Source organism: Astyanax mexicanus, chromosome 8 (assembly GCF_023375975.1).
Source record: "Astyanax mexicanus isolate ESR-SI-001 chromosome 8, AstMex3_surface, whole genome shotgun sequence".
NCBI lineage: Eukaryota > Metazoa > Chordata > Actinopteri > Characiformes > Acestrorhamphidae > Astyanax > Astyanax mexicanus.
Window position 1 is genome coordinate 4,680,001 of NC_064415.1, and position 23,455 is coordinate 4,703,455.

At 40.1% G+C, this 23,455-nt stretch overlaps 1 protein-coding gene across 2 annotated transcripts in view; it reads left to right on the top strand.

Moving 5' to 3' along the window:
* ptprn2 (protein tyrosine phosphatase receptor type N2) overlaps positions 1-23,455 on the top strand; it is a 365,871-nt gene that overhangs the window by 108,642 nt on the left and 233,774 nt on the right. For both annotated transcript variants that reach the window (XM_049481944.1, XM_049481945.1), the window contains exon 11: positions 881-967. In XM_049481944.1, coding sequence (XP_049337901.1) covers positions 881-967 — 87 coding nt within the window. The remainder of the gene's footprint in view (positions 1-880; positions 968-23,455) is intronic.

Consider the following 23,455-nt stretch of genomic DNA (forward strand, 5'->3'; position numbering starts at 1 on the left):
CTAATCCAATTGTCTTACCCATTAATCTGCTACTCGTCAGTATATCCCTGTATCACTAATGATGCCCCAACACAAGGAGTGTGGAGACCTGCATAAACGTGAAGTTAGACTCTGCCTCTTTTCAAATTGATTGCCGAGTAGCATCACAGCGCTAACGCTCGGAGGAAAGCGCAGCGACTCGGTTCTCATACATTAGCTCACAGACGCAGCCTTGTGCTGATCCACATCACCCTTTTGGAGTGATGAATGGAAAGAGCACCATCTACTTTACCCACCCAGAAAGAGAGCAAGGCCAACTGTGCTCTCTCTTACTCCGGCAGCTGATTGCAAGCTGCATGAGGAGGATTCGAACCAGGAGTGAGGAGGGGAAAGAGCGCCATCTACTGTACCCACCCAGAGAGAGCAAGGCCTTTTGTGCTCTCTCTTACTCCGACAGCTGATTGCAAGCTGCATGAGGAGGATTCGAACCAGGAGTGAGGAGGGGAAAGAGCGCCATCTACTGTACCCACCCATAGAGCAAGGCCAACTGTGCGCTCTCGGGGCTCTGGCAGCTGATGGTAAGCTTCATGAGCGGGATTCAAACCAGGAGTAATGAGGGGAAAGAGCGTCATCTACTGTACCCACCCAGAGAGATCAAGGCCAACTGTGCTTACTGATGGCAAGCTGCATGACCAGGATTCGAACTAGCGATCTTAAACCAGCTATCTCTGGATCATAATGAAAATATTAAAATGTTAAATGGTGTTGGTACTTTGATATGCATCATGTGCACCCATCTTGAAATGTTTAAAACAGAGACATTGGAGATACAAGGGTTTTTTTTTTTTCATAGGTACAACGATAATCTATTTACAGTGCACTTCTCTCTCTCTTCCTGCAGCTCTCTCTCCACCAATCAGGGTCTGAATCTGATGAAGATTCTGGCTGAGAGAGTTAAACTGCACGTCAATGACTTCCTGCAGCTATCGTAAGTAAATGTACAAACACACACACACAAACACACACATATACACAATAAGCAATAAGTCATGTCCCGCAGAAGCTTTAAACACACTAAGGATGCAAGAACATAGGAGTGTGCGATATTGGGGAAAAAACTAGATACCGATATTTTCTGTAATTTTGCCGATACCGATATTAAATGATGTTTTGCATTATTTATAAAAGTGTTTTTAAAAGACTTATATTGTACTAGCTTGAACTAAAATGATGTTAAAATAATTATTTACACATTATATTATTGTAAACAATTTATTTACCTGATACAAGTTACAAAAAAACTAAAATATAGAATCTGACTATTTAAATCGTAATAAACGTATCAATGTGTTTGCTGTTTGGTGATTTCTGCAGCATACATAGATAAACTATAAACAACATGTATTGCGCATTCACAAAAAATATCACTTTTTATTGCATTTGTACACTAATAATCCACTTTAAACAATATTAATTGTGTAATTTGTGACTGCGTTATCTCTTGCAATCTGCTGCCTTTTTTGTCGTAGGGCACTTTTCTATTGAGTGACTTCGTTAAAGTTTGCGGAGTTTGTGTTTTCTTACAGATTTTACATATTGCCGTTGTTTGAGTAATGTCCGCCCTTTCGAATCCAAACCACATGCACGCGAGTGAAGGTTATCCTCATCTGGGAGATTAAATCCAGGGTAGTAGACTGGGAGGCTGGCGGTGTCTGAACTTTTTCCTCTGGGACAGCGTATTCGCTCATTTTCAGCGTTGTTTTAGCCAGCTAAACTAGCGCTAGCTTTAGCCTATGCTAGTACAATGTATGGGCACACTTAATACGCACACGCAGCAAGCTATTCTAAAGCTACACACGTGGAGCCAATGCGCTCTGACTGATGTTTTTTCCTCAGTGATTAGCATACTCAATGACGTCAGCTTGCACATCGTTAACACAGCGATTAAGATATTATCGTGGACGATATATATATATCACACAGTCCTACATGAACACACTCAGTTCGCTCTCTTTGTGTCTCTAAAAATGTGTAAAAACACCAGATAAGAGACAAGAACACAGCCATACTCACTGTACATCACTGTACATCAGCTCATTATACACATTTAAACATATTCTCAGAGATTAAATCCCAGATTTAGAGATTTATTTCTGCTGTATTTGGAGTAATAGAGAAAATCAGAGAGTGAGTTTACCTTGAGTAACTAATTCTGCAGGTAGAGGAGGGTCTAATCACGTGATTGGCCAAGGTATCAGGTTACAGACAGCAGCAGGGTCCTAACACCACAGAATAAAGTACCAAAAGCGTCCAAGGAAGGTCTCTCTGAGTTGTTTATGATGCTGCACATGATGAAACTCGTCCTCACCCTCCATTGTCTGCAGCAGCTAGTAAAAGAAAATATTCAGAAAAACACAAACAAGTCGGTCAGGAAAAGCATCGTGTCTACATCAACCCGTGAATTAGTATTCATGGCCCCGCCCACCTCGGCTCGGGACCGCCCACAGAGGCAGAGCTGAAGCCAGGCAGCGTGGTACAGCACGTCTCGCCAGATAGGAGATAACTAACAGCGCTAGGATCAGCATGCAGTTCATTCCTATGTTATTTGCGCGAATGACACATCAGTGTTTATATGCTGTACCCAGTAATTCAGAGCTAAGAAACAAATGGTTCAAAATTGTCTACAAAATTTGGAATACCACCAGCCAAGTACAATGAATTTGGATTTTTAACTTTCTGGATCTAGACTACCCACTTTTGTGTGTGAGTAACTATAGGTTTAAATAGGATCTCCGGTGGATTTTGCGTTTTACAGAGACTCTAAAGACTTGAGTGCCTGAACTGAACGTAGGAGGGCATTACACATAAGATAAAGTAACATTTGACTTTGCAAAGACTGTTATGTAAAAAAAAAAAAGTCTTTATTTTAAAACGTTTCTAACTTTTGTTTGTCTCGCTGCCTCGCGGTGTTGTCAGACAATCAGAGGTAATATGTTTTGTGTTTGCATGTATGAATATTCATGAGCAAGAGCTGAAATCCTATCGTTTGTCCCCGTTCATCCACTCCTCCACCAGACTAAAGCAGTGTTATACCGGATCACTGGAGCACTTTTTTATCATATATATATATATATATATATATATATATATATATTTTTTTTTTTTTACATAAAAACCAGCTCACATGGCATTCGTTCACACCAGAGACAGAACTAGACATTTTAAAATGAATCAAAAACAATGGAATGAGACCTTTTTAAATAAGCTGCTGTAATATTGTTGTTCTTCAGAGGTCTCATTAAGTCCATAAATCAATGGCTCACAGCTTAAACAATATAAGACAGATGGTTCTAATGATATGGCTGATATTTAGCTGTATAGATAAAAATGATTCCTCTAAAGAAGCGGGTTTGCCACCGTTACTGTCGAGAGTGTAAGAGATGGAAAATAATGCTAAAACTGGAAGAGAACAGACTTTTAACAGAAAGCTGAAATATACGGGGATGGAAGCTCTGAAGGTCCTCAGATCTCTTTCTTCTGCTTCTCTGTGTGAATTCTCTGCTGGGAGAACTGAAGAGAGAATCTATAGAATCTATACGGTCTGACCCGGGGTCTCCCGTCTCTACACTTCCTCAGGATCTGTACTGAATACAGAGCTGCTGCTCAGAAGCTCCGCCGGGGTTAAAAGAGCACGACGGGTGAATCCAGTCCAGATCTGTCTATTAATACACTGCTGGATGAACAGAGACGCTGGAGTGAGAGTTTAGTGATGATGGGGTGATCACTGCTACGCTCATACTCACCAAACTGTCTAATGGAGAAAAAAAAAAACTAAAATGAGTGACCAAGATGTCAATCAAGCTTTATTTTGACTTATTTTGATTATTTTAGTAATCGAGTACTCTACTGAAAAATCGATTAATCAAGTAGATTTTTCTTTTAGTTTTTTTTATTTCCTTTATATTTATTTCCTTCTTTTATTATTGTTATTATTTTTAATAGTTTTGTATTATTGCTTTTTTAACTTACTTAGATTTTCTTTTATTATTATTACTATTATTTTTTTTATATTATTATTATTATTGCTTTTATTTTTTTAGTTCATTTATTTATTTGTATTTTTATTGCATTATGTAAAAGTCAGTTTTAGCTATAACTAATTTTCGTTGTATTCATCTTATCTTCTTTTGATCTAATTTATCAATTAAACCAAGCTTTATTATAATTATTTTTTTTAACTAACTTTTACGTAATACAATAAAAATACCAATAAATAAATGAACTAAAAAAAAATAAAAGCAATAATAATAATACAAGAAAATCTTTAGTTAAAAAAGCAATAATACAAAACTATTAAAAATAATAATAATAAAATAAGGAAATAAATTAAAAGGAAAAGGTACAGGCTGTCTGAAGGTGGTTAGATATTAAATGATTAAAATGACACTGGTGCAATGAAGCTAAAATCAGATTTTATCTACAGTGTGTCTGATAAAAGCAGGAGTGTCATCTAAATGTATCGGTGTCCTCTGATTTTCAGGCAAAGTACACAATCTCTAATCGGCAGATATTTCAGATATTCTGAATATTCAGGATTTAAGATGTACAGCAGCATTGTGAGCTCAGCCCGCTCAGTCCAGAGATCGGTTTAGTGTCGCTGATGTGTCTGATGTTCATATGTGTAGGATAAATGTGCTCATGGTTGAATAAGAATGAAGATTTTAACCCCCTTTACTGGATATTGCCATTCTCCAGAGAGCATCTTCCAGCCCATACAGTGAGTAGCAGAGCTAACAAACACCACTAACCACATAAACCAGCAAATAAAATGATACAGAATGATTCATGCAGAATTTCTACCTGTATAATATGATCATTTCATTTTAGCGATAATGGCAATATTTATGCGTACTTTATGATATAGCACACATGCTAATGTCTAGCATGAATTTATTACAAATATTTTTTAAAAGATATTTTATTCTGAAATAATAATATCCAGGATAAATATGAATTTCCTAATAGAATAGGGCTGTGCTGATGTTTTAAAATGTCAATATTTATACAGAATTAATTTGTAATTGTTTTAGATTACCTAATGTGAAATTATTATGTAAACATTATTAAATATACATTTTTAGAGATAATTTATTCTAAAATAATTGTTTCCAGAATTTATTTAACTTAGAAACTAGACTGTTCTAGAATGAATTTCTATTGACATGACTATACTGGATGATTTTTTTATAACATAACATTACTATATACAAGATACATTTCTAATTAAAGTACATTATTATTGAATTAAAGTAATAAAGTGAGTGAACATAGAGAATAAGGTTATAATAGTAGTAGTAGAAACAGTAGAATGTATGTTTATTATGAAGTTCTAGAACAATGACTATCATATTTATTTATTATAGTATATTAATAAAGGTATTGATGTATAGAAATGTATTTATCATTTATTTGCATCTTGTTAGTCCTACCCAGAGACTGTAATTCAATGAAAATAAAGCCAAAATCTTCCTCCATGTTGGCGATCCTGAAACCCGAGTCTGCGCAGTAGAGACCAGAGGAGGGAGAAAGACTGTGGAGAGCAGCGTACTCATTTAAATAACCCCGCCCCTGAGGGCTGCCTCGAGGTCACAGGCTGCGGAGCGGAGCTGAGCTGACGGAAAAACGTTTTAAAAAACAAATTCTGTGGGGATATAAAAATTTTACAATATAAGCAGAGGTTACACTAGCTGCTGCATTTAAATAATGGAGGTAGAATTACAGTATATTAGAAAAAAAACGTGATTGAAAGTTGTTCTGTTTTTCCATTGAAACCTATGGGAATGGGTGGAGTTACACAGCTTTCTGCAGCCGAACAGCAGGGGGCGCCCGACCTGTGGTGGCTTCACTTTTGAGAGACGATAATCTGTCCAGCTATACACAGTCTATGGTCCTACCAATTTAAGTTATGATTCGTATATTATTATCTGAGGTTCATACAGAGTTTCTACCTGTATAATATAAAGAAACTGAACCCATTGGAAATTACTTTTTAATTTCAGTGAAAATTAATTAGCTGTAGTTTATAAATGTTGTAAAGCTTCATGTTTTACAGATTCTTCAGTTCGGGGGGATTTTTGTGAATTGCACACACTGTACACATTAAATACAATATAGACAATATACACAATATACACGTAATTCAGATTATACACGGCTCAGCCTCTGTTCTGTTATGTATGTGGTGTGTTGTTCTTGTTTTGGGCCGTGGATTGGTGTGTGTGTTGCGCTGGTTACCTGCAGGCCGTGGGGTTGTGTGAGCGGCGGCTCGGCGGTGCCGGCTGTGCGTTGGTGTTCGGCGGTACTGAATAGCGGAGCGCTGCTCATTATTAATGCAGTCGTACACGCAGAACCGTCCTTGAACTGAGAGCGTGTGTTTTGTTCTGTTTGTCGGAGGGAACGTGTCGGAGGTTGTGATGAAGTGATTCTCTGAGCGGCGCCGACCCGCCCCCTCGTACTGACCCTCGCTGTTCTAGAGCGGTCTATAGAAGCGTTATTTAACATTATATATATATACCGCATGCCTGTGTCACTGAGAGAACAAAGCGTTTAGTAAAGTGCTTCAGAGAAAACGACGGATTCGTCCAAAAAAACGTACGATTAAAGCGAGAATTCAGCTCAAACAGCTAACAGCTATTGTAGGAATACTAGAATACACCTTGGGCCCTATTTTATCGATCTGTAGGCTAGCTGGATTTAGGGCGTGTGTGCTAGTGTGTCTTTGCTATCGTAACGACAGGAAAAGTACACCTAGTGTGGCTCGTAACGCAAAGCAAAAGGCATGTGAACTAATTCTCTTAATGAATAATGTGTGCGTTTAATTTTGAGTGTAGTGTGTCATTTGCTCATCATTCACTTTAAGAGCCAGGTGAGCTCTGACTTTGGCAGGTTGCTATTTTAACAATGCAGCTACGCTTCTTCTCAGCAGAGGAAACTGACCTGCTCCAGCAGCTCATTTACAGCAACAGCAATGTTATTTTATTTATTATTTTGTTTATTGTTGATTTATAATTGTTGTGTAGGTTGTATTCAGTCAGTGGTGCACGTGTGTTTACCTGAACACACCTCATTTCCAGATCAGAATTAGGGTTAGGTTTGCAGCGGGAGACAAACACGGGATAGACGAGCATGGATACAATATACATAATTTATTAGGTATGGGATCAGGTGTATAAGAATGGTCAGGGGCAGGCAGGGGCAGTAACAAAATATCAATGTAAAAAAAAAAAAACAACATACCAGACTGCACAGGCAAAGAGATAGGATGACATAGGATATTCAAAATTAGGTAAAAAGGGCAAGGCAAAAGGATGGTCAAAATACAAAAAATAGATTAATAACAATATAAAGCAGCTAAGCAAAGAGTAGTTTAAAGAACAATAAAGGATTGGAAACACAAGGTAAAAGAGCTATGTAAAATAGCTTCAATACAGAGCAAGGAGTAGGAGAAAGCAGGGGCGGTTTATACAAGAGAGTCCAGGTGTGAGTAATCAATATCACGGCGAGCCGGCATTGGATTTGGCATGTCCGAAGGATTGAGCACTGGTGCATCATGGGAAATGGAGTCTCTTTCTGGAGCATTAGAGTCAGTGGCAGGCAGACAGACAGTGACAGGACTGGAATAGTTGTAGGGTTTAAATGGAGTTTAGATAGATAGATGTACGATTTGGGTTCTGGAGGCAGGTTAGGATTAGTTTTAGACCCAGAGCTAGGTTTAAGACCAGAATTTGGGTTAGCTAAAGTTTGAGGTTAGAAGAATTTAACAGATAAGTGTTAGTTGTTAAAAGTTGTTAAAACTTGCGTTAGTGCTAATTATGGCAGTAATGTAGTTTTTATCAGGGTAGAAATAAAGTGTCTATAAAGCGCCTAAAATATTGTATTCAGTTAAAGTGTTATCTTCGGTTTTTAAGGGTTAGTAAGAAATGCGTAATATAAAAACACTAAGTAATCTAAATCTTCAAAATGTCAGAGAATACAGATGATCTTCTACTCCTGAATTGTTGTTTTGTTTCTAAAGGCCGCTGTTATTCTGCTGGGCTTTGTGGTTGTTGTAGACCCTGCGGTATTTTGATGGAAACATGAGAAAACTGAACAGTGCGGAATAGCGAGGGACTAGAACCCACAGGCAATATGCATATTATAGTGCGTATATATATTTATATATATATATATATATATATATATATATATATATATATATATATATATACTGTTGTTCTTGCTACTGTTGCTGGCTTGCTGGGCTCCTGGGTGCAGCAGCTACCTGATATCAACTCTTCAGAACTGCATCAGAGGCATAAAGTGCTTCAGAAGGTCAGGAGTTATATCAGTTTAGCTTTTACAGCAATAGCCTCACACACACACACTAACACTAACACACACAGTACCGGTCAAACGTTTAAACACACATTCTCATTAATGTTTAATCTTCATTTTAGTTCACACTAAGGTTTTTGTGTGTTATATTGTATATACTGTATTTAATCTGGTTAGTTTCGGTTTCACACTGCAGTTTAGTGACGGGTTAAATAACTTTCTTTCTTATAATTTGATTTCGAGTCTTTTTCCCAATTTTCCAACCCACTCATTAGGACACCCCCTATCACAAGTGATGCCCCCCAACACACCAGGAGGGTGAAGACTAGCACACGCCTCCTCCGACACGCGAAGTCAGACTCCGCCTCTTTTTGAACCTTTTTGCAGAGTAGCATCACAGCGCTAACACTCGGAGGAAAGCGCAGCGACTCGGTTCTGATACATCAGCTCACAGACGCAGCCTTGTGCTGATCCTCATCACCCTAGGAGTGATGAGGGGAAAGAAAGAGCACCATCTACTGTACCCACCCAGAGAGAGCAAGACCAATTGTGCTCTCTCAGGGCTCCGGCAGCTGATGATTTTAGTTTTGGTTACATTGCAGTTACTATGTTTGATACAGTTAGTTTCGGTTTCACTCTGCAGTTTAGAGAACAGACTAAAGAACTTTATTACGTCTTTTTGTCATTATCAGCTATGTGGGCTTTGTCTCTATATACTTCATATTAACATTTGGTTTGTAGAATGTTGGTTATTATTACAGTTCAGTGCAGTTCAGCTTTGCTTTTAGATATTTTGCTGAATTTTAGCTCAATTTTAGCTTCCACTGACGTGGAACCGGCACCGTTTGCTAACCTCATTTTGAACCAGTTATACGTGTTTCCACCAACAAAAGTAGGTTCTGGAACCAGAAAGGTTTGTTCACAGTGGGAACTGAAGAATACTAGGCTCTTCAGCGTGAGCTGTGACTGCTTCTGTTCACCACCGCTGTGCAGCGCCCTCTGTTGATGATGTATGATATGACTCTTTGATGGTTCCACCAAAACTAGGTCTGGTTCACTGAAAAGGAACTGGTTCAAGATCCAGTGTTCTTTTGGTGGAAAGTGCCAAATCAGAATCTGACCCCCTTAACGTGCATTTCTGATTATTAATAAGGGTTAATCTACTGTTACAGTAATGCTGCGTAACTCGCTGCACTTCGTCGAGGGGAGACCTTTTTTCCGCACAACACCAGTTCTTTATTCCTCTGCTTTGTTTAAAGACTGACTCATCTCAGCTTCCTGTAATTTGTCTGAATAAAGTCTGAACCATCTGCAGACGCAGTTTTGGTCGGACCAAATTCAGATCTGTCTTCAAAGATAAATGTGATACTTAGAAGAATCTAAAGCAGGGGTGTCCAAACTACGGCCCGCGGGCCATTTGCAGCCCGTTTCTTTTTTGGAGCGGCCCGCGAGGTATTTTAGAAATAGAATGAAAGTTGGCCCGCTGTTAAGCAGGTTTTTATAATGTGAGATTCAAAGTTTGAACGCTAGGTGTCAGAAACGGGCCAAAGAGTCTAAAAGCAGAGAGGGTGCACATTTCTAGCGCCGAAAAACGGGGCAAAGATTCTAAAAGCGGAGAGTGTGCGCATTTCTAGCGCAGAAAAAACGGGCCAAAGAGTCTAAAAGCGGAGAGTGCGCATTTCTAGCGCAGAAAAAACGGGCCAAAGAGTCTAAAAGCGGAGAGAGTGCGCATTTCTAGCGCAGAAAAAACGGGCCAAAGAGTCTAAAAGCAGAGAGAGTGCGCATTTCTAGCGCAGAAAAAATGGGCCAAAGAGTCTAAAAGCGGAGAGAGTGCGCATTTGTAGCGCAGAAAAACGGGGCCAAAGAGTCTAAAAGCAGAGAGTGCGCATTTCTAGCGCAGAAAAACGGGCCAAAGAGTCTAAAAGCGGAGAGAGTGTGCATTTCTAGCGCAGAAAAGCGGGCCAAAGAGTCTAAAAGCGGAGAGTGCGCATTTCTAGCGCAGAAAAACGGGCCAAAGAGTCTAAAAGCGGAGAGTGCACATTTCTAGCGCAGAAAAACAGGCTAAAGAGTCTAAAAGAGGAGAGAGTGTGCATTTCTAGCGCAGAAAAGCGGGCCAAAGAGTCTAAAAGCGGAGAGAGTGTGCATTTCTAGCGCAGAAAAGCGGGCCAAAGAGTCTAAAAGCGGAGAGAGTGCGCATTTCTAGCGCAGAAAAACGGGGTAAACGAGTCTAAAAGCGGAGAGGGTGCGCATTTCTAGCGCAGAAAAACATGGCAAAAGAGTCTAAAAGCGGAGAGGATGCGCATTTCTAGCGCAGAAAAACGGGCAAAAGAGTCTAAAAGCGGAGAGAGTGCGCATTTCTAGCGCAGAAAAACGGGGCAAAGAGTCTAAAAGCGGAGAGAGTGTGCATTTCTAGCGCAGAACAACGGGGCAAAAGAGTCTAAAAGCGGAGAGAGTGCGCATTTCTAGCACAGAAAAACGGGGAAAAAGAGTCTAAAAGTTGCCGTAATTAAGGAGTTTAATATTAAGAGACATCATGAAATTAAACATCAATTTGAAAAATCTTAGTTTACACAACACTGTCAAAGATAAAGATAGTAAGTCAAGTAAAATGGTGTGTAAATGAAAGAATCAGGAAAAAAGGATTTTTTAAAGTGGTATATTTCATTATTTGTTTAATTACAGAGTCTGTGGTCCGTGACTTCAAATATATTTCTCCTTCTGGCCCCCAACAAAAAAAGTTTGGACACCCCTGATCTAAAGTATAAAACATGTTCTGGTTTGTTTAACACTTTTTACAGAATACTTTAGCATGTGTTCCTGTATAGCTGTAATGTAGTCTTTAATATTACATTTACAGTGTAAAAAAAATCATAAAATCGAATCATTTTATAGTCCAAACTTTTGATTGGTGGTGTATATGTGTTTGTATATTTTTATATGTATACGTATATAAGTATATAAACATACTCTAGCTGTGACTCACGCTGACAGCACATCCATATTCAGTATATTTGGATCTTCAAAACTGCAGCTTTTCTCACACAGGAGGAAACATCTGGGCCCGCACAGTTCTGACCTAATTACCACCAAACGCCAATTTAGTTTCAAGCTGATTTTGAGTTTTAGCTGCCAGAAGCTGAACATGCCTGCAGGGCACAGAGGGGACATCCAGCTTTCTGTTTCTGAGGAGAAAAGGAGCTGTCAGAAATGGAGATAGAAGCTTTTCTCCTGACATCCAGAGACACGTTTACTTTTATTAACCCCCTTCTGTCCCCTGGAGAAGCAGCCTGGCTGGTGAAAGAGAGACTGTGACGAAGTCACGGGCCACAGACTCTGTAATAAAACAAATAATGAAATATACCACTTTAAATAATACTTTTTTCCTGATTACTTTCATGTACACACCATTTTACTTGACTTACTATCTTTATCTATCTTTGACAGTGTTGTGTAAACTAAGATTTTTCAAATTGATGTTTAATTTCATGATGTCTCTTAATATTAAACTCCTTAATTGCGGCAACTTTTAGACTCTTTGGCCCGTTTTTCTGCGCTACAACTGAACACTCTCGCCCCTTTTAGACTCTTTGGCCCGATTTTCTGCACTATAAGTGCGCACTCTCTCCGCTTTTAGACTCTTTGGCCTGTTTTTCTGCGCTAGAAATGCGCACTCACTCTGCTTTTAGACTCTTTGGCCCGTTTTTCTGCACTATAAGTGCACACACTCTCCGCTTTTAGACTCTTTGGCCCGTTTTTCTGCGCTACAACTGAACACTCTCGCCCCTTTTAGACTCTTTGGCCCGATTTTCTGCGCTAGAAATGCACACTCTCCGCTTTTAGACTCTTTGTCCCGTTTTTCTGTGCTAGAAATGTGCACTCTCTCCACTTTTAGTCTCTTTGGCCCGTTTCTGACACCTAGCGTTCAAACTTTGAATCTCACATTATAAAAACCTGCTTAACAGCGGGCCAACTTTCATTCTATTTCTAAAATACCTCGCGGGCCGCTCCAAAAAAGAAACGGGCCGCAAATGGCCCGCGGGCCGTAGTGTGGACACCCCTGATCTACAGGTTACTGAGCCTGCAGCCCTGAATCAGAAAGGTTTGGACAGAGTGGAATAAAAAGACCACCTCTTTTGTTCTGACTGAATTTTGGTGCTTTGGTTCAGACTGTGGTTTGGAACTTCTTTCACACCTGCTATTTGTGTAGACGTAAAATCACCCTTTTTCACTTGTTTATTTGATAATGTATGAACCCAAGATATTTCATGGTTTGTCTGATCAACTAGGGGTGGCTGATGCATTCAGGGGATTTTTTTTTGCGTTAACAATATTCTTGGCGAAATGACAAATCATTGAACTAAACAAAGAAATCTAAACATGTTTCATAGAAAGTAATTTACCAAGATTTGTATATATCAGTAACTAAAGTGCAGCCTCATTAAAAGCAAACAAGTGAAAGTAAATACTGTATTTTTTGCACTATAAGGTGCACTTAAAATACTTTAATTTTCCCAAAAATCATCAGAGCGCATTATAATCTGGTGCTCCTTATGTATGTCTTTAACCAGTCAGGTATTAATGAGCAGTAAAGCCACTCTACTGAAGTACAGAGTTATACAGGAGATTCAGTTTAGTTCTCCAGCACAGAGACTGGAGTAGCATTAGCATTAGCTGCTAACCACTTATTCCCCGTTTAGAGGTGAGTATCAACCTGTAGCCTGCTCCTAACCTCGGCTAGCACTGTTGGAACAGCATTAGCATTAGTCACTAACTGCACTAGCTCTTCGTCTCTTCGTTGTTCAGAGGTGAGCCTATCGCACTGTAGCCTGTGCGTTTATCATATTAAAACAAGCTATGTGTGACGAATCGCTTGAAAAAATATTGCCCTGCCTTACCGGAGCACTCAGGGTTCCTCAGTGTTAGTACACTGAGGAACTATTAACACCGCTAATGCTAATGCTCCAGCCTTAGTGCTGGAGAAATTTGTGAATCTAAGCTCACTGTTACTAAATGGAAGCACTTCACTCACCCAAATAAACAGTTTTCAGGAGAGAAATATGTGTAGATTAACATTCAGTGCTCATTCGACTTTAAAAGATACTTTTTTAATACAATTTTATTTACTTAGCTTAGCTTTACTTAACTTAGTTAGCTAAGTAATATTATAATTAATATTACAATAATATTATAGTGTCTTTTTTAAGCGTGCCTTATAATCCGGTGCGTCTTGTGTATGAAAATAGACCAGAAAATAGAGGTTCATTGATAATGTCTTATAATCCGGTGCACTATATATTGTGTAAAAATATGGTACAGTAAAAACAAAAGTATATATATATATATATATATATATATATATATATATATATATATATATATATATATATATAATAAATGCTTACAAGGATATTGCAATATCACTATATGACGTTTTTTTAATTGTCAGAATTTTTGATAATACTGAATTTATGTTCCAGTCACTTCAGGCTCCAATTACCTAGTCATGCTACTACAAACATTAGTGAAAGAATGGGTCTCAGGCTCTCAGGAGCTCAGTGAACTCCAGCACTGTGGTACTGTGATAGGTCTAGTTGTGAAATTTCAGTACTCACTACTAAATATTCCACTGCTCTCTGGAGTGACAAATCATGCAATTTGTTTGGCAATTGTGAGGAGAGCGATGTTTGTCTGACTGTACTGTGCTAATTGTAAAGTTTGGTAGAGGGGGGATAATTATGATTTATGGTGTTGGGCTCGGGCTCTTAGTTCCAGTGAAAGGAAATCTTAATGCTTCAGTATATCAAGAGGTTTTGGACTATTTTATGCTCCCAACTTTGCAGAAATGTATAAAGCATAATGTAAAGAAGTAAAACAACAGTTTTTTTCAGTGTTTTATTCACTGTGTATTTTAGCTGTCTGCTCTTTTGATGGAGTTTCGATTTGGTTTAACTGGTCAGGTTGTGGGCGGACAGGAGAGATGTTTTAAGCTGTGTTTTTTTATATGTCTGTCTCTATCTGATGACCTTCAGCGGCCGCGGCGGTGACACGCTGCAGTTTGTGGTGTAATAGGCAGTCGCTCTGCTAAACTACAGGCTTGTGGAGGACGCGGCGGCGCTGGCGGCGCTGGCGGCGATGGCTGAGTGAGATGGCGTTGGGATGAGTCGGGTCATGATGAGTTGTGTTGAATTGCTCGGTGATCGAGATGCTGTTTGTGCTCTCAGGAATGAAGGGCTGACAGCTGTTCTATTGCTTTCTCCAGGGAGTCATGATGGCCGTGTTTGAGGAAATCAATTACGATTTTTCACTTTTTTCGGGAGGCTGGTGTTTCAGACCATCAGAATGTGATTCGGACCGCATTCGTCCTGTAAACTGTCTCATCGGCGCCTGTGTTTAGACTGTGTACGATGAGCACAGCATCCTTGTGGCTGGGGTCCATGGTTCTGGTCCCTGTGTTGGTGCAGTTACCATGTTCTCCATGGCTGTGTTCACATGGGGTTTCTCCAGAGACAGTCTAAAAACATGATTGTGATCAGGTTATGACAGGTTCTCACACTACTCGACCTTTTCTTTTTTTTAGTCTTCAGTTGTTGAGACTTTCCCACTACACAACTAATCAGGGGGTCACAAATTACACAATTTTTTCACCATGAAAATTACAACTTACACACACGAGAACGAGCGATGCCAAACCAGAGAATCTCTATAGAGGAGAATACGCACTTAAAGTGAGTCCAACATTAATTAGTTTATATGAAGCAACTGAGCAAAATCAGAGTTTTTAAACAGCTGATTAGTTTTATACTGAATAATGTATTTTATGTCCTTAAAACAGAACTATATTAACCCTCCTGTTTTGTTCTGGGTCAGATTGATCCGTTTTAAAATGTGAAGATCTAGGAAAAATAGTTAAAATAGTTATTTTTTTAGTATGAAACTTCTTCTGCTTGCATTAATTAGTTTAATCAACATATAATAGGAAAATGGTTCATCTCACATATTGGCAACAACCCCCTACAAAAAACTAAAAACTAAAACTAGAACAGAATTACAATGTTTCATTGCTATGCAAAAATTTGTTTTATATGTTGGTCTTTTAAAAAGTTTTTTAGTAATGTAGTAGTTAAAGTGAAACATTAAAAAAAAGCATGAACATGTTTTTTTTTACGAAAAACTAGTGAATTATCCTAATTGAAGCATTACCTGTTAGAGGTGAGGAGCACTATTGCACTAAATATTGATAGAATAATTAGTAATGGAGTTAGTAATGAAATATTCACACTGGTTTTTATGATTTTTTTTTTTTTTTTAGACATCTTTTGGATAATGAAACATGCGCTGAGTCAAATTGACATGGGAATTGACATTGCTGTTCCTGACAAATGAACATAACAGGAGGGTTAAGTGTTTCAGGACTCTAAACACCATATTTTATTGTTTTGAACTCCAGTTATAAGCCTTTTAAACATGCTTTAAACATACCTGTATCTCCAGGATCAGCTCGCCAACCAATCAGCTCACAGTAGCAGTAATGCTAGTGTTTTACAGTGGAAAAAAAAACTAGTTTTCTCGAGAGAAACTGAAATATAGTTGTATATCTCACTTTTTTTGAGATACTGTATATAACAGTTACATAACAGATTGCTTTTACACTTTATCTACATACTGTATTGATGAGTCAATAATGGTTTAATCATGGCAGTAAAATCATTTTCCTGGCATTAGCTGCAGTTAGTGGGGGTTCAGGGCTGTTATTTAGCGTGTTTTGGAATTGGGACAGGGTCGGAGCAGATCTGAGGCGGTTGAGGATGGAGCGTTTGGGCTCTGAAGGACGTGTTAAAGCGGTGTGTTAAAAGCGTAGCAGCTTCAGGATGGAGGAGTGTGTTAATGCGGCGCCGGGCTCGGCTCGGTCGGCTCCGGGCTCAGTGCCGGAGTGCTGAGAGCGGCGCGGGGTGGCGGGTTCGCAGGTGGGAGGTGTTAAATCCGTTCAGGGAGGTGAGAGGTTGGGGGGCCGGTGAGGGGCCAGGTGATGGTGTGTGTGTGTGTGTGTGTGTGTGTGAGGGAGTTCTGGACTGCAGGAGAAGGTGTTGTATTTCTATAGGTGGTGATGTTTGTGAGGAAGAGACTGGCAGTAAACTGCAGCTCTAATTTATTCCTGTCGTATTTGTACATCTCCTCCTGCCAAATATCTCCAGTCCTGGCCTGTTTGGTGGTGTTTCTCCTCAGCTGTGCTCAGACCCCGCTGCTCTTTACAGCGCTGTGATTTTCTCTACATGGTGTGAAGACTGAATTCCACTGCGTTTGTTTAATATTACTGTGAAACTTGGTACTTTATTTGAGTATCATTGATATTGAGTTACTCCCAACTGACCAGTTCCTATACCTGTCCCTATACTTCCAATTTACCAGTCCCAATACCAATCCTTATATTCCCAATTAACCAGTTCCTATACCTGTTCCTAAACTCCCAACTGACCAGTTGTTATACCTGCCCCTATACTTCCATCTGTCCAGTTCCTATACCTGTCCCTTTACTCCCAACTGACCAGTCCCTATACCAGTCCCTATACTCCCAACTAACCAGTCCCTATACCCGTCCCTTTACACCCAACTGACCAGTTCCTATTCCTGTCTCTATACTCCCAACTGACCAGTTCCTATACTTGTCCCTATACTCCTAATTGACCAGTTCCTATACCTATCCCTATACTCCCAATTTACCAGTTCCTATACCTGTCCTTATACTCCCAATTGACCAGTCACTATACCTTTCCCTATACTCCCAACTGACCAGTTCCTATACCAATCCCTTTACTCCTAAGTGACCAGTCCCTATACCTGCCCCCATACTCCCAACTGACCAGTCCCTATACCTGCCCCTATACTCCCAACTGACCAGTCCCTATACCTGCCCCCATACTCCCAACTGACCAGTCCCTATACCTGTCCCCATACTCCCAACTGACCAGTCCCTATACCTGCCCCCATACTCCCAACTGACCAGTCCCTGTACCTGCCCCCATACTCCCAACTGACCAGCCCCTATACCTGCCCCCATACTCCCAACTGACCAGTCCCTGTACCTGCCCCCATACTCCCAACTGACCAGCCCCTATACCTCTCTCTATACTCTATATATTCCCACATACTGCCAGCTGACTTGTCCCTATACCCGTTTCTATACTGTCTCTTTATTCTTTATATTCCCTATATATTTCCTATGCCTGTCTCTATACTGAAAACTGTTTGTTCCTATACTGCTTACTGTTTTTCCCTCTACCGGTCCCTATACTCTCAATTGTATTTTTTTTTATATCTGTCCCTATATCTGTCTCAATGCTCTATATAGTTCATATACTGCTTATTGTCCTGACCCTGTACCTGTTTCTATAGTCCCAATTATTGTCTTTTTTTTATAACTGTCTCTATGTTCTATATGGTCCCTACATGAACCTATTGTATGTTGATATTTAGATTTAATCCTAAAACTACACACACACACACACACACACACTGCAGGGTGGTGTGTTCACGCTGTGTGTGAGTTATGTAAAGAGTCAGTAAATCTCGGCGTGATACCGGACTCCAGTCATGACGTAAGTGTCATACACACTCCAACCAATAGGGGGAGTGAAGTGTACAAGTTACACACTCACACCCAGTGCTCACACACGCACACACACACACACACAAACACAGCGCACAAAGTATTTGTTCCTTTGTAGGTTATTAGTGCCATTTCTTCGTCTTCATATGTTTTAATGCACCTGGTTAATCAGTGTTTTATAACGTGTGTGTTGTTATTAATATATCAGTTAGTAATTTATTCTTAAAATTAATTTGGCAATTCACGTAATGTCAGTCACTAACAGAATAATATCTGTGAATATCGCATCTTTAATGATCAGAAATTTGTTAAAACATCCATTAAACTACTATAATAATATACGTGATATTATATACACTGATGATGAAGTATAGTCTGTAAATATTATAATATAGTAATGTTATAGTTTCCAAAACCTGTCAATGAACTATAATACATTAAACATTTAGACCGATATTGATATTGAACCATGTATACTACATACTAAATAACTTACACTAGATACTTCATCATTCATAGTAGATACTGGACCATTTATTGTAGATACTGAATCATTTATATTAGATTCTCAACTATTTAATGTACATTGCACATACTGAACTTTTCATTATACAGACTGACTTTTTTATATTAGCTACTGAACCATTTATATTAGATTCTGAATTGTTTATTGTAGATAATGGATTGTTTAAAGTGAGTTATTTATAGCGGTTTTTATAGCGGACTCATTTATGGTAGTTATTGAATCACAAATATTGATTCACTTATTGTAGATTCTGAATCACATATACCAGTTGCTGAATCCACTTATCTAAGGAACCGTTTAACCAGGCAAAATTGTGAGCATGTTTGGTGTGAAACCATTATGTTTTAGTGAGGATTTACCTTTTTTTCTTGGGTATGATCGACCATCCAGCACTTCTGTTCTCTCTCTGTTTTTCTCTCTGTTTTTCTCTCTGTGTTTCTCTCTGGTCTCTGTTGTGGTTTATCTGCTGTGTGAGGTCGGCCCTGGTGACATTTCAGTGGTTCAGTAGGTTATCAGTACTGATGGCAGAGCGAGTGGAACAGCAGTGTGTTTATGTGGTTCTAACAGGGGCCGTTTACACAGCAGATATATCACTGTCTCCTAACAGATAGCAGACCAGTGAACAGACCAGGCCATGATGGAGCCAGTGGAGGCTAAACCTGAAGACTAGTAGCAGCGAGGCCAGAGCTGGTTGTAGATGACAGTGGTATAAATGGTGTTGTGGACAACGGTGGTGTTGTAGAGGGCAGTGGTGTAGACGGTAGTGTATTAGATGGTGGTGGTGTAGATGGAGGTGTAGGCAGCAGTTTTGTAGATGGCAGTGTTTTAGATGGCGGTGGTATTGATGGTGATATAGATGGTGGTGTAGGCATAAGTGGTATAGGTGGTGGTGTAGACAGCACTATTTTAGGTAGTGGTGGTATAGATGTTGGGTATAGATGATAGTGTTGTAGATGGCAGTGGTGTAGACGATAGGGGTGTAAATTGTGGTGGTATAGATTGTGGTATAGATAATAGTGCAGACGGCAGTGTTGAAGATGGCACTTGTGTAGGCGATAGGGTTGTAAACGGTGGTGGCATTTGTGCTGGTGTAGATGGCGGTGGTATAGATTGTGGTATAGATGGTAGTGCAGACGGCAGTGTTGAAGATGGCAGTGGTGTAGACAATAGGGTTGTAGATGGCGATGGTATGGATTGTGGTGGTATAGATGGTGGTGTAAGCAAAAGTGGTATAGGTGGTGGTGTAGACAGTAGTGTTGACGGCACTGTTTTAGGTAGTGGTGGTATAGATGTTGGGTATAGATGATAGTGTTGTAGATGGCAGTGATGTAGACGATAGGGGTGTAGATTGTGGTATAGATAATAGTGCAAACGGCAGTGTTGAAGATGGCAGTGGTGTAGACGATAGGGTTGTAGATGGCGGTGGTATAGATTGTGGTGGTATAGATTGTGGTAAAGATGGCAGTGGTGTAGACGATAGGGTTGTAGATGGCAGTGGTAAAGATTGTGGTGGTATAGATTGTGGTGGTATAGATTGTGGTATAGATGCCAGTGGTGTAGACGATAGGGTTGTAGATGGCGGTGGTATAGATTGTGGTGGTATAGATTGTGGTAAAGATGGCAGTGGTGTAGACGATAGGGTTGTAGATGGCAGTGGTAAAGATTGTGGTGCTATAGATTGTGGTGGTATAGATTGTGGTATAGATGCCAGTGGTGTAGACGATAGGGTTGTAGATGGCGGTGGTATAGATTGTGGTGGTATAGATTGTGGTATAGATGGTAGTGCAGATGACAGTGTTAGATGCAGTGACGTAGACGATAGGGTTGTAGATGGCTGTGGTATTTGTGGTGGTGTAGATGGCAGTGGTATAGATTGTGGTATAGATGGCAGTGGTGTAGACGATAGGGTTGTAGATGGCGGTGGTATAGATTGTGGTGGTATAGATTGTGGTATAGATGGTAGTGCAGAAGACAGTGTTAGATGCAGTGACACAGATGATAGGGTTGTAGATGGCTGTGGTATTTGTGGTGGTGTAGATGGCAGTGGTATAGATTGTGGTATAGATGGCAGTGGTGTAGACGATAGGGTTGTAGATGGCGGTGGTATAGATTGTGGTGGTATAGATTGTGGTATAGATGGTAGTGCAGAAGACAGTGTTAGATGCAGTGACACAGATGATAGGGTTGTAGATGGCTGTGGTATTTGTGGTGGTGTAGATGGCAGTGGTATAGATTGTGGTATAGATGGCAGTGGTGTAGACGATATGGTTGTAGATGGCTGTGGTATAGATTGTGGTGGTATAGATTGTGGTATAGATGGTAGTGCAGATGGCAGTGGTGTAGACGATAGGGTTGTAGATGGTAGTGTTTTAGGTGACAGTGGTATAGCTTATATAGTCAACAGGGGTATAGACGGTGGTGATTTAGACAGCAGTGGTATAGATGGCTGTGTAAAGGGTGGTCCCAACCATTTCTAGTAATACTTCTGTTCTGTCTTCATCCATAAGCTTTCATAGGTTATGAATTGAACGTTGAGTACGGACAGAGGGCTTTGTCTATATCCATATTCTTACTTAACATAGAGCATATACTATACCTGCAAGGCTACAGTAATATTGTGATCATGAAATCCAGGTTTCCACAGTTTCATAATCTTTTATCATCTGGTGTCATTTTTCTAGTGGAAATACGAGCCGGAAAAAATGATCTTTTACCCTTGAAGGAACGTTCCAGTCTAGCACAAGACTGGATTTCTTTCCTGTTGAAAAAAAAAAAGAAAAAAAAAAGTGCTGCTCTTTATAAAAAAGGAATTGTGTGCGCGAGAGTCTGAGGAGGCTGAAAGGTTATGCCTGATTCACTCTCACCTCCTGCAGACGTGTGAATGGGATTTTCTCTGGTGACAGATCCATTCTCTCTCTCTCTCTCTCTCTCTCTCTCTCTCTTTCTTTCTCTCTCGCCTTCTCTCCCACTCTCTGCTCACTCTCTCGCCCTTCTAACTATCTCTGACCCACTCTCTCTCTCCTCCTCTCTCTCGTTTGCTCTCTGCAGCAGTCCGTCACACTCTCTTTCTATACATTTCTTCCCACCGCTCTTTGTACTTGTCAGCTCCCACCACCTTACTCTGCTCCACACAGGGGCAGATCTCGCATCTGTGTCCCCAATCAAAGCTCCTTTTCCTGGGGCTTCAGGACTGCGGTGGGTCCCTGGTCGGGTGTCGATTCATGGGGGAGTCACACCACCCCACTTACCCTCTACACACTGTCTCATCTAATGCAGACAAATTGCCTCTCCAAGGAGGCCACTGCTGAAAGGCTAAAGATTAGCCTGCGTTCACACCATGAAGAGACTTATAATCTCAGTATTCTCCATTTGAAAAAGCCAGTTTGATTTATTTTGCTCATTTTCTCCTGTTTTGTTCCAGGCAGTCTCCAGCGTAGCCATTCTCTCCACTATACAGCAGCTGGCTTGAGCAAATTTTCCCAAGTACCCAAGAAGTACCCTTGCTTCAGGGTCTTTATCCAGGGGACCACCACTCGTCTTTTTACCCCTGGTAGTACTATCGGTGAAGAAGTAGTGACATCTTTGCAACTCACCTACAGTTGCCCTTCTCAGTCTCCAGTGTAGCCATTCTTTACCCTATTACAACCAGCGATTTACCACTTATGAGGCTTCACTCCTTTACCCTTGGTAGAACTTGTGACAGTAGAATCGAGACCTTGCCTCTACCGATCGAAACCTTGCCTCTACCTCCAGTTCTGCCTTATTCACACTTCCAAAAACAGCCCTTCTTAGTCTAGGGTGTAGACATTCTTTACCCTGGCTTGAGCAAATTTTCCCATGTCTCAAAAGAACCAAAGATACCTCAGAAGTTACCTGGATGCATTGGTGTTGCATGGTCTTTAACCAGGGGGCCACCATTTATTGATATTTCATCTTTTTACTCCTGGAAGTACTCAATCCATAATCTAGCCCGTTTCTACTCTAGAACAGTTGGCTAAGCAAAGAACCAAAGGTCGGAAGTACCAAGAAGGACCACCACTCATTGATATCTCTTCTTTTTTCCCCTGGTGGTACTACAGGTTAAGGAGTAATGACATATCTGCCCTTTTTTAGTCTCCAGTGTAGCCATTCTTCTCCCTGTAACAACTGTCTTGATCCACTCCCAGTCTCAAGTCTCAAAGCAGGGAACTACCACTCACTATTTCACTTCTTTACCCCTGGTAGATCTTCTGATGGCAGAATAGAGACAATCTTGCCACTCTCTGCAGTTCTTACCTGATCACACTCTCAAAACCTGCCCTTCTTAGTCTCCAGCGTGGACATTCTTTACCCTACGGAAGCAGGCTTAAGCTAATTTCCCAAAGTCTCAAAAGAACCAAAGACCAAAAGTACCCAGGATTTTACTTGGTTACATTGGTGTGTTGCATGGTCTTTAACCAGGAGACTACCACTTATTGATATTTCATCTTTTTACCCATTTAAGAATCTACAATCTAGCCCGTTTCTACTCTACAACAGTTGGCTAAGCAAAGAACCAAAGCCCAAAAGTACCCAAGAAGTAACCTGGATATATTGGTGTTTTGCAGGGTCTTTAACCAGAAGAAACATTTGGTGGCACAGTAGTGACATCCCTACAGTTGCCTTTCAGGTCAATTGAGACTCCAAACTCTTGTTCTTCATACTTAAGCACAGCCTAAACCTACTCTTCTCAGTCTACAGTGCAGTCCATTTATACAATATGACAGTTGGCTAAGCAATGAACTAAAGGACAAAGGTACCCAAGAAGTTACCTGGGTACTTTTGGTCTGCTACAATGTCTTTAACCAGGAGAACTTTAAACATTAATGTTTTAGTCTAACCAAAAACCTAAGAAAAAAACAGATACATGGGCACATTTGGTCCACTTTTTAGGGGACTTTTTTGCAGGGGACCGCAATCATTGATGTTTTGCTCCTTTGCACCAAATAGTTCTA